The 12,340-nt window shown below is 37.8% G+C and overlaps 1 protein-coding gene across 1 annotated transcript; it reads right to left on the bottom strand.

Moving 5' to 3' along the window:
* Positions 1 to 5,500: 5,500 nt before the first annotated feature.
* Positions 5,501 to 9,666, bottom strand: LOC140766467 (putative disease resistance protein RGA3). Its single transcript, XM_073105821.1, has 2 exons — positions 6,423 to 9,666; positions 5,501 to 5,782 (listed from the first exon to the last, which is right to left on the bottom strand). Exons 1-2 carry the CDS (start codon positions 9,601 to 9,603, stop codon positions 5,751 to 5,753), a joined length of 3,213 nt encoding a protein of 1,070 aa, XP_072961922.1. The 5' UTR covers positions 9,604 to 9,666; the 3' UTR covers positions 5,501 to 5,750.
* Positions 9,667 to 12,340: the final 2,674 nt, after the last annotated feature.

The following is a 12,340-nucleotide window of genomic DNA, read 5'->3' on the forward strand; positions in this document are numbered from 1 at the left end:
TTATTTGACCCTTATATTTTGCGTTTAGTCATTAGAAAACTAAGTTAAATTTAAGGGTTAATTACGCTGGCACCTTCTGAACTATATTTGAATATATAGTATTATACTTAAATTTAACTTATTATCAAAATTAACGTCTTCCTCCCCTATCCATCATCACCCACTTCTCCCTTCACCATCGTCGACAACCCCTTCACCATCGCTGGCCACTAACATCGCCTCCCCGCCGTTGGCTTGCGACAGCCAGGAACCAGTCGGCCAACCTCTCCGCTGTTGGCTTGTGATAACTAGGAACCAGCCGGCCAACCTCCTCGCGCGTCGAAAGGGCAGGTCGTGGCAAGCTTCGCTGCCGAGCCGCATAGGAGGGGAGGCCACAAGAGTGAGAAGAGAGTAAGGAGAGAAAAGAGCATGAGAGGGGAAGCCATAGGAGAGAGAAGAGAGTAAAGAGAGAGAAGAGAGTGAGAGGGGAGTCCACGAGAGAGGGAAGAGAATAAGGAGAGAGAAGAGAGTAAGATATTTAATATTTTAATTTATTTTTTTAAATTAATAATATTGTGATATATTAATTAGGGGTACAATTGGTCATTACGCATTTTCCGTCACTACCATTACCTGTTTCATTTTATCCTAAACTTTAGGAGTGATATTGTAATCTAAAAATGTTTAAGGGGTTTTCATGAAAATTGAGTATAATTAAGAGGGTGTCAATATAATTAATCCTAAATTTATAATTAACAATGTAATTAACTCTAAATTTAACTTGATAGTAGTTGTTAATTAAAATATAAAATTTAAACACCTAAATTACATGGCACTCATATTTCTTGAAGATGACCTAGATGCCCTCATAAACCTTTTAATTAAATTAAGATAAAAGAATATATAGTATTATACTTAAATTTAACTTATTATCAAAATTAACATCTTCCTCCCCCGTCCATCATCACCTACTTCTCCTTTCACCATCATCGACAACCCCTCCACCATCACTGGCCACTGACATCGCCTCCCCGTCGTTGGCTTGTGACAGTCAGGAACCAGCCGGCCAACCTCTCCGCTGTTGGCTTGTGATAACTAGGAACCAGCAGGCCAACCTCCCCGCGCGTGAAAAGGGCAAGCTGTGGCAAGCTTCGCTGCCAAGTCGCATGGGACAAGAGGCCATGGGAGTGAGAAGAGCATGGGAGCGGAGGCCATAGGAGAGAGAAAAGAGTAAAGAGAGAGAAGAGCATGAGAGGGGAGTCCACAGGAGAGGGAAGAGAATAAGGGGAGAAAAGAGAGTAAGATATTTAATATTTTAATTTACTTTTAAATTAATAATATTGTGAAACATTAATTAGGGGTACAGTTGGTTATTGCACGTTTTTCATCACTACCATTACCTGTTTCATTTATCCCAAACTTTAGGAGTGACAATGTAACCAAAAAAAGTTTAAGGGATTTTTGTGAAAGTCGAGTATAATTAAGGGGGTGTCAATATAATTAACCCTAAATTTAACTTAAAAGTAGTTGATAAAATAGAGAATATTTCATTAATTAAAAATTAAAATTTAAACACCTAAATTACTCTCATTTCTAATCTCTCCTTTGTCCTAGTGTTCCTTTGCCGGCGCGCCACCTCCACCCTTCCCTCCTCTTTCCTTTCTTCTTCTTCTTCTCCTTCTTATCTTCTTATCTCTTTTTGTCCTTTTTTTTCCTTTCTTCCCCTTCTTTCCCCATCGAAGGAGAAAGTATTCCTCTCATTTCCGGTGGCGGTGCAACACCACCATGCAACCGCGTTGATGTCGTGCTCCTAGAGTATGGGATGGGGCGGGAGAGGTGGTAGATGAGGGGCAAACGGCATCGACGACCACGATCGATCTCTTGATCAATTTGATCAGAGAACGAGGGAGAAAGGTGATAGAGCATGACTAACGATTAGGGGCGCATGTCTTCCCCACGATAACCAAGTGAATAGGGCCATTAGGGCTTTGTTCACCCAGAGCTTAGCATAATAAGCTAGCCATGGTGTGGCTGACATCATGCCCCTTTTTTATTTTTTTTTATTTGGTAGCAAGGATACTCCGATCATTTTATACTTTAGATTAAGTTAATTAATGAATATGATTACCTTCGGTTCAAAAAACTTACATTGGGGGTGTTTTGATGATTAAATATTTAAATCCAAAATGCAATGGTTGAATGATAAATGACTATAATAATGTAGGGCATAAATGATAATAAAAATAAGGGATAATTCTTTTTTTATTCCATGAACTACTGGGACCTTCTGAACTATAAAAAATACATCACCCCTTAACATCGTAGACGTAATTAGTGAAATGACCAAATTGCCCCTCTATTTTGATCACATAAAATTCTCTCTTGAGTTGCATATGACTTGCACATACATACGACGGGTAAATACGTTATATTTTTATCGCGTGATTATCACTTAGCAATTTATGGAAAGAAATAATTAACAAAAACTTAACGGAAGGGGTGAAGTAAGATATTTTTGATAGTTTAGAGAGTCATTATGTACCAAAAAAATACTTCAAAAGGCTGTAACAAAAAATGATGATAGTTTAGAAAGTGAAAAGAGAATTATCCCTAAAAATATAACACAAGATGTTTTTGATCAATTTCCCTAAAAAAGTATAATAAAATAGGAGCATAATATGATATATTTTCATATTTTTATGTGATTGTTTTAATCATTCAAGAGCCGGACATAGGCTATACAAAGTCATTGAAGCTCCTAACATATAAGACAGTGAGTTGGATAGCTAGGCCGACTCTCTCAATAACCAAGTCATAAACAAGCTCACTTAGCCTACCCAAAGCATCAATTATGTAGTCTAAGCTCAAAGTTGGTACGTCATTATCGAGTTATTGCTCCAAACTCTTCTAAATAGACGCATTATAGAGCAACCAAATCGAACTAAGCCACAATAAAATAATTTTTCTAATTTCTGTTTCCCGGTCTTTCCTGCATAAGGTTGGATTGAACCAGCAACCAGCGGAGTCACAAGCAGAGGTATCACCTGGTGTATTGATTAAATTGAGTAGTTCCAAACTAGTTAAGGCTTCAGAGTTCAAATTTAGATATTTCCTATATCCAATTTGAGTTTCTAATCCAAATGAGCATCATATCGAATCAAATTAGCCATTAATATTTAAGTAGGTTTATAAGCAAAGTTGTTTGGAAGTGATTGTTTTGTCGAGTTTTTGACTAACTAGCCTCTCTCAAACTTTATTCCCACCCAAACTTTTGCTAGGTCAATATTCATGTCATCAACTCCACAGTAAAATGTCGAATTAATCTATTTTCTAACAAATAAGATACTAAAATATTTAATATATTTTTTTCCTTTTTTAGAAATGACCAAACACTAAATTGATTGGTGTTTTATTTGAAAAATAAATTTGCTGATGATTTTAAGCAAATTTGGTCACTTAACACAATACCAATAATATATATATATATATATATATTTTTTTTTTATTTTGTTTTTCATGCAAATCATCATAAATAGTAATTATCATGAGGTCACTTCGATATTACCTTATAATTCAGGAGGTGTTACCGTAATTAAACGAAAACTCTATTCGGCATCTATGGAGCAAAGCAAAGGATGTTGCACTGCATTTTAAATTTCTGTAGGCATGGATTTAGTCGACTGTCTCCTGTCAAGAAAAGCAGTACTCATACTCTACAAATATTAGATTGGGTTAGAAAAGTTCACAAAAGCTCTCCGGTCTCTTCACTTTATTTAATATAAATCCCTTTTGTCTGATTATAATAATAAGCTGAGCCTAAAAATTAGCTTCTGTTCAGCTTCTTAGTCCTAGAGAGTGGATCCTCGGCAATCTCTATTGCAGGAAATTAGGGCAGAGGTTGTTTTATATAATTGCCACTAAAATTTTCATCATATCATTATTGCCACTGCATATTTTATTACTGAATTTATTAACTATTGCAGAATTACTATTACGATTAATTTTAAATGAAATATTAATATAATTGTCCTAATAGTAAAGCTAATAAACATATGTAAATGATTAAAAATGAAATTCTTTTAATTTAAATTTGGTTCTAATTGTGAAGATTTAATTAATGGAATGCCATTTCTGAAAGAGCATAATAATTCGGGTAGCAATTGTGATATTTTGAAGAATATATATAATTATATTATTTTAGTGGCAATTATGTAAAACATTTTTAATTCTATATGTTAATATCGGCAGACGTCTCAAAGATGTTGCCGGTTTCACCTCTTACAAAAGTCAAAGAGCTCGCGCTAGTTTTAAACGAAATCCTTGGTTCCAAGGATTCAAAGGTCAGCCCAATAGCAGAATTTGCGGTCAAACAACAGATCACAAAGGTTGACTCTCCCACTCAATCTGAACCTTTCCACTACTACCAAGCAACTCTTGGCTATACCCCCACACCCTCCCCCCCTCTCTCTCTTAAGTATGGTAGACCTAAGAAGATCCAACCATCTCTAGTCCTTACCCCTGAAATCTCTCGACATTTACCGGATCCTTCATCTCACCGGTGACAACTCCGGTAGATTAAAACAAAAGAAACCCGTGGTTTCAAGCACAATCCTTGTGCTCGTCTTCAACAATCTTGTCCTTACACTTCTTTGCATGCTAGATCACTCTCCTTCCGACACCAAGAAGCTAATACGATTCAAACATGTTAAATATATCATCTCAAAACTCTTTGCAATCCTCATGGTCTATTTTGCAACCATTAGTAATGACCACCGCCACTCGATCAAGGAGATGATCTCAAGGATTCGACGTACATGGAAAGGGCTAATTACTACTTTAATATATGTGGAGTTATATGCAGTAGCATTCTCTTCCCTCTTGTCGATGCTTAAAGGATTACTAGGGTTAACCGATGGTGTGGTTATGGCAATTTTCGTGGTTTTAGGCTCAGTGGCATTAGTGTCACGTTTGTGGTCAGTCTTGTTTGTGTACTCCAACATCGCATGCAAGATCAGCATGGTGGTTTCAATCATGGAAGACGGTTACAAAGGGTTAGGCGCGATCGAGAGGATTGAGGAGATCACTAAGGGGAGGAAGACACAAGGGTTCTTTCTTATGGTTGCTACGACACTAGTGGAGCAAGCAGTACCTTTGAGATGGCATGGTTTAGTTCTTCTTTTGGTGCACTATATTTCTTGCAATGCTTACACTTTGTTCTACTATGAGTGCAAGAGAGGTCATGGATCAAAAGCAACAAGCTTAGATGGAGAGAAGTGTAATTTAATGGTTAGCTTCTTTAATCTAATCATATTCTTAATAATGATTGTTACATAGAAAATAAAGTTCTAACAGTCATTATGAAAAGTCATGTAAATCATCATAAAAATAGTAACATCAATTGTGCATTAAAGTAATATAATTTTAAGAAAATTTATCAACAAAAACCCCTATCATATGGATATTTAACTTTGCAGTTTACTTTTGATGCCTCAAAAATATCATGAATATTTATGTCATTTCTAATATTAAGCAACAATCATATATGTGATCAAATCATATACATATGAAGTAAATTTCATAAAATAGTAGTGATTCATCAAATTTAGATAACATTTAATCTCCAGTAACAATGTATTAATATAATTATAACAAGATGGAGAAAATGATAGAATTCCTCGAGATGAACTTAGTAAGTATGAAGAGAGAATTAAGCAATCTTCTTGTGTCGGCTCCTCCTTCCGTTCCTTCTTTACTTCCTTCTTCTTCTTCTTTTATTCTTCAATTCTTTCTTCCGTTTCTTCTTCTGCTTCCGAGCCAAGTAAAAGTTAGCTACGGATCATATTAAGAACCAAAAATAACTCTTATCTATAGTGAATATACATTATTGGTTAATCTAAAAGATTAGTAGCTATTTAGTTACATATAGCACACAACGTCATCCAACTTTAGGTCACTTGTACTTACTATTTTATCACCCAAACTAAGGTCTACTCTTTGATAAGAAGAGATATACAATCTGAAACTAAGCAAAGAATCTAGCACTCTGGTTTATTACTCTTAACACATGATGGCAGACTCTGTACTTAAAGTGCAGAGAAATCAATAACAAGGAAGATCAACAGCTATCAATAATTTTCCAAGAATATTGATAAGATAAGCAAAAAACTTGTCAAAACTATTCCTCGAAACAGATTTTGATTGCATTCACATACATCGACAGTATTCAATCTGAACTTCTGGCTTATAAATACTGGCATAAAGATGGCAATTAACATACGTAGACGATTTCAACAAGAAGTAAATAAAGTTAAAATTAAAAAATTACAACATAAGTAGACAGTAGTAGCTTCTACTATACAAAAAGATGAATATATATATATATATATATAGAGAGAGAGAGAGAGAGAGAGAGAGAGAGAGAGAGAGAGAGAGAGTGCAGTTACCTCTGCCTCTAAGCTTCGGTAGGTTGATGTAGCTGTTGAAGGGTAGTTTGGTGTACTCTAGATAATTTGTGTAGACGTGGACGTTGGATAACTGTTGGATGACCGGCCTATCTTGGTGTCCCATTTGGCATCTCTCGAGCACACGGATGTTGCACTCCATTTGAAATTCGAGGTCGTCGTCGTGAAGGTGGCGTCGCTGTTGGAGCAGTCCGGACACCCACTCGGGAAGGCACTCCATCGACTCATCTTTTAGATGCAAGGATTGCAGTGCATCCAAATTCTGGACGCAACTCAAAGAAGGTGATCGAATCACTGTGAGATGTCTTAGTTGGGGAAGATTTGAGACCCTCTGTATACTGCTGCTTTCAATGATCTGAAGCCACTGAGTTAGGGAAGGGAGGTTCTCTACTGCTCTGAGGCTGTGAGCTCCTTCTATGTGGAATCTTTGCAACATCGTGGCATGCTTCAACCGTTCTGGAAGAGCTCTTAGCTTTGGACAATCTATAAGAGTCAAATGTTGTAGACAAGGCATCAATAATAGAGAAGAGGATGGTGCGATCTTTCCCCCAGTGGAAGTAGCTCTCTCCTCAATTTCTTCACGTAAGTGCCACTCTTCCCAGTTTGGCATTTTCTTTAAAAATAGGAACTCAAGTTTGGGAAAGGCCGTTGCCAGAGCTAAGCCTGTTCTTACCCCCTTGCCAACGAATTCTAAGCCGATGGTTACCACTGCTAATGCCCCTTCAATTCGGAGATTTCTTAAATGTGGCAACTGGCCTAGTGGCGGAAGGTGTGGACAAGATATGCAATGCAAAAGTTGCAATGATGTTAGACTAGAAAGAGAAGTTCCCATATAGGTGGGATATCTACGACCAAAGAAACCACTAATGAGGAGATTTTCTAAGCATAGGGGTGGAGATAATTTCTCAAAGATTTCCTCAATCTTATTTATCTCTATCGCAGAGTATGGCTGTTGACTAGCTCGTTCCACTTGTAACGTACAGCGTAATTTTAATAATCTAAGGTGATGCTTCCTTTCAAGACTAAACCCATATGTTGCTCTCTCCAACTTAACTATATGCAACCATTTTAGCTGGTTGAGAAACTCTATCTCTTTCAACTCCCAACCGTCTTGCATTTTGCCACTGCCATCTTTACTAGCCACTACAAATCCTAGCAAGGCAGTAAGTAATTGCAATCTTTCTATCCCTTTTGGCACATCATTAAGAGGTGTGTAAGAAATGCCAAGATGCCTTAGATTATGCAACCGAGTAAGACTCACTGGAAGGGCATGTAGATGTTTACAATTTATTAAGTTCAAATTCTGTAGATTTGTTAGGCAACCAAGTGAATCTGGTAGCTTGGATATTCTGGTACCAGCAAGATCTGGCATCCTCAAATGTATTAGATCTCCCAAGGATTCTGGAATGCTCTCAATCTTTTCTCCATTAAGAACCAAGACACGGAGATATGTAAGCCTTGTAAATAAATCATTCTTGACTCTAGAAGGACTCTTAAAAAGCAGCAAAGTCCTCAAGCACAGGTGTTTTCTGTCTATGCTAGGAGGGATAACAACAGTCGTTCCATCATTTGCAATTGATAAGCGACAAATCTTAGACAATACGTTGGGATCTAGTAATTGTGGGTTACCATAAAAACTTTCACTTTGTGACAAATATTGGGCAAGAGACCGTAAAAGATCATGCATTCTACATTCTCCTCCATCAGTATAGTTAGGATCGAGTTGTAAAAGACTTCTTTTAACTAACTCATTGTAATATTCTTCTGCTGTATCTTCTAAAACTTGGTCACCTCCTCTTGCTTTAACAAATCCTTCGGCCACCCAAAAAACAATAAGATATTCACGTCTTATTAGTGCATCCTCAGGATAGAGGGAACAGTAAAGGAAGCACTGTTTAAGTTCAGGGGATAGATCCTCGTAGCTCAAATATAAAGCTCCTCTGAGTTCTTCGGGAAGCTCTTTCATAGACCAAGCATCACTTCCAAGTAGTTTTTCCCATTCTCTTTTATTTGGTTCCTTTGTGGCTAAGATGCCAGCAATTGCCTTGATTGCCAGAGGAAGACCCCCACATTTCTTTACAATCTGAATCCCTACACCTCTCAAGGTGAGCACATCTTCTTCCCTATCTAGATAAGCTCTCTTGCGTAGTAGTTCCCAACCAAAATTGATAGACAACTGTGTCACCTCATGGATGTGTACTGCTCCCATTCGCTTTGCAACATTTTGGTCTCTAGTTGTCATCAAGATCCTTCCGCTGCCTTGTTCGCTTTGAAGGGGAACTCGGAGTAAATTAGTCCAAACATCTGCCTGCCAAACATCATCCAGCACAAGAAAGAGTCGCTTCCCAGCGACAACAACTCTTAGAACTTGTTGGAGTTCTTCCATGCTTTCAGCTCGTCCATAGTCACCTCCACTGCTCCTAATGATCTTCTTTAGCAATTCAATCTCTGAGTAGCTTCGAGAGACACACGTCCATACCATGACAGAGAAGTAGTTTTTCAGTTTAGGATCATTGTATACTCTCTGAGCAAGTGTGGTCTTGCCTATGCCCCTCATACCGACAATGGCAACAACTTGATGTTGTTTTCCTTCCTTGCTGCTAACTATCCTCTTCACCAGCTCCGCAGCAGCAGCTTCGATCTCATCCCCCACAACATCAGCATCAAGAAGTGGAGATGTCATACGAGCACTCGTCCTTGTCATATGAGGGTCATTGGATCCACCATCTTTAAGGCTAAACATTACTTTGTCCTTGTGGATCTCCTCTAGTCTATTATTCAATCTTTTAATTCTACCTCCAATATCATGACGCATTCGGACAGTAGTAACACAAGAGAGCAGGGGGGATAGGCAGCGTACCGGTGGGTTTGATGAAGATGATGGTTGATCCTCCAACAGGTTCCCACCCTTATACCTGCAGATGTCGATAATGTCATCAGCTTCGTACATGACATTCTTCAGTTCATTCAGCCAAGTGTCGATGGCCGAATCTTGGATCCTCCGCCTCTCCGCATCCTCGAGTACACCTCTGATCATCTCTATCCTTTTCTGCAGCCTCTTAAGCTCATCCTTCACGCCGAGTACAAGGACTACTCGCTCCTCAACCAGAGTGGCAAGCCTATTGACACAAGTAGAAACAAAAGCATCGAGGATGGTAGCCATTACTCCTCTTCCCCAAAAGAGATGGATAACTTAATCTTCTCTCAAGTTTCAGAGACTTGTCTCAGCCTGGGAGCAGCATTGCCAGAACACCAAGATTATCTTATGACCCAACTTAGCTGAACCCAATAAGATGCAGACACGCATCAAAGAAAATAGAGCATTGCCAGAACAGTCAATTTGTTTACCCTGTAGACCGGGGTATCATAGAAGGTTTCACACCAAATTTATGGCCCAACTTAACCCAGTAGGCTGTAAGATAATAAGCACCCACAAGTTTATATAGGAAAAAGTTTTCATTGTGAGCCTAAACGTCACTTCGTCAGCAACGTTTATGAAAGAAATTATAGTTAAACTGAAAACAGTGAAAACATTGACGGTCATTAAAGATCTTATTCGTGATTAGCTGATATAATTTTTAATTATCTTAATGTGTTTTAGCTTTGGGTGCTTATCTATTCTCCTTATCCGACACTCTCACCAAATTCACTCCGGTCTTTTTTATTTTTTAATTCACTCCGGTCTTTACCGTAAGTCGAAGAACGATAAGATCCTTTTCTAATTCATTTAATTAATTGCAAGACTTAGCCCGATTTTATTTTTCCAAGTCTTCTACAGAAAAACAGCGCATGCATTAATTATTTGCAAGACTCAGCCAGACTATTCCTAATCTTCTTTGGAGAAAACGAGAAGAAAAGACGAGAAATCAATGAATCCAACCCAACATCATTTGCATGGTGGCTAACTCAAGCAACTCCCTCTTAACCTTGGAAATCCTAATGTAAAGCTCTTGTCCTCCCTTTCAAGAACTTAAGTAAATATTATTTTATACCTACCCCTTCTTGGCCCAAAACACAGGAAATTTAAAACTTATATAGCATACTAACTTTTCCTAAAATACCAATTATGATACTAACTCAAATCTCTTTTCTAATATTTTATTATTATTATTATTATTATTATTATTATTATTATTATTATTATTATTATTATTATTATTATTGTTTATACTCTACTGTATGGATATTTTTTATTTGACCCTTATATTTTGCATTTAATCGATAGAAAACCTAAGTTAAATTTAATGATTAATTATGCTGACACCCTCTGAACTATATTTGATTTTCACGAAAAGAAATTTCAATGTCACCCTTTTGTAAACAACGTGTCGTGAGAAAATTTGGGTGAGTCAACTTAAATTTGGGTGAGTCAACTTACATGGCACTCATTTTTCTTGAAGATGACCTAGATGCCCTCATAAACCTTTTAATTAAATTAAGATAAAAGAATATATAGTATTATACTTAAATTTAATTTATTATCAAAATTAACGTCTTCCTCCCCATCCATCATCACCTACTTCTCCCTTCATCATCGTCGACAACCCCTTCACCATCACTGGCCACTGACATCGCCTCCCCGTCATTAGCTTGCGACAGCCAGGAACCAGCCTGCCAACCTCTCTGGCTATTAGCTTGTGATAACTAGGAACCAGTCGGCCAACCTCCCTGCGTGTGGAAAGAGCAAGCTGTGGCAAGCTTCGCTGTCGAGTCACATGGGACAAGAGGCCACGGGAGTGAGAAGAGAGTAAGGAGAGAGAAGAGCGTGAGAGGGGAGGCCACACAAGAGAGAGAAAAAAGTAAAGACAGAGAAGAGCATGAGAGGTGAGTGCACGAGAAATGGAAGAGAATAAAGAGAGAGAAGAGAATAAGATATTTAATATTTTAATTTATTTTTAAATTAATAATATTGTGATATATTAATTAGGGTACAGTTAGTCATTGCGCGTTTTTCGTTACTACCATTACTTGTTTCATTTTATCCCAAACTTTAGAAGTGACATTGTAATCTAAAAAAGTTTAGGGGTACGGTTAGTCATTGAATGATAAATGGAGTGAGAAGAGAGTAAGGAGAGAGAAGAGCGTGAGAGGGGAGGCCACGGGAAAGAGAAAAGAGTAAAGAGAGAGAAGAGCATGAGAAGGAGAGAGAAGAGAGTAAGATATTTAATATTTTAATTTACGTTTAAATTAATAATATTGTGATATAGTAATTAGGGGTATAGTTGGTCATTGCGCGTTTTTCGTCACTACCATTACCTGTTTTATTTTATCCCAAACTTTAGGAGTGACATTATAACCTAAAAGAATTTAAGGGATTTCCGTGAAAACCGAGTATAATTAAGAGGGTGTTAATGTAATTAACCCTAAATTTAACTTAATTGTAGTTGATCAAATAGAGAATATTTCATTAATTAAAAATTAAAATTTAAACACCTAAATTACTTTCGTTTCTAATCTCTCCTTTGTCCTATTCTTCCTTTGTCGACGCGCCACCTCCACCCTTCCCTCCTCTTTCCTTTCTTCTTCTTCTCCTTCTTATCTTCTTATATCTTTTTGTCCTTTTTTTCCTTTCTTCCTCTTCTTTCCCTCATCGAAGGAGAACGTATTCCTCTCATTTCCGGTGGTGGTGCAACACCACCATGCCACCGCATTGATGTCGTGCTCCTAGAGTATGGGATGGGGTGGGAGAGGTGGTAGATGAGGGGCGAACGGCATCGACGACCACGATCGATCTCTTGATCAACTTGATCAGAGAACGAGGGAGAAAGGTGATGGAGCATGACTAACGATTAGGGGCGCATGTCTTCCCCACGATAACCAAGTGAATAGGGCCATTAGGACTTTGTTCACCCAGAGCTTAGCATAATAAGCTAGCCATGGTGTGGCCGACATCATGGCCC

This window comes from Typha angustifolia, chromosome 9 (assembly GCF_048772165.1).
Source record: "Typha angustifolia cultivar Huaian chromosome 9, ASM4877216v1, whole genome shotgun sequence".
In the NCBI taxonomy this organism is placed as follows: Eukaryota; Viridiplantae; Streptophyta; class Magnoliopsida; order Poales; family Typhaceae; genus Typha; species Typha angustifolia.

What these genes read in the sequence shown, in the direction of transcription:
- LOC140766467 (XM_073105821.1), bottom strand. Translation starts at nt 9,603, where the DNA reads ATGGCTACCATCCTCGATGCTTTTGTTTCTACTTGTGTCAATAGGCTT. An exon ending in ACCGAAGCTTAGAGGCAGAG is followed by an intron (nt 5,783 to 6,422) that starts GTAACTGCACTC and finishes GCTCGGAAGCAG; the next exon opens with AAGAAGAAACGGAAGAAAGA.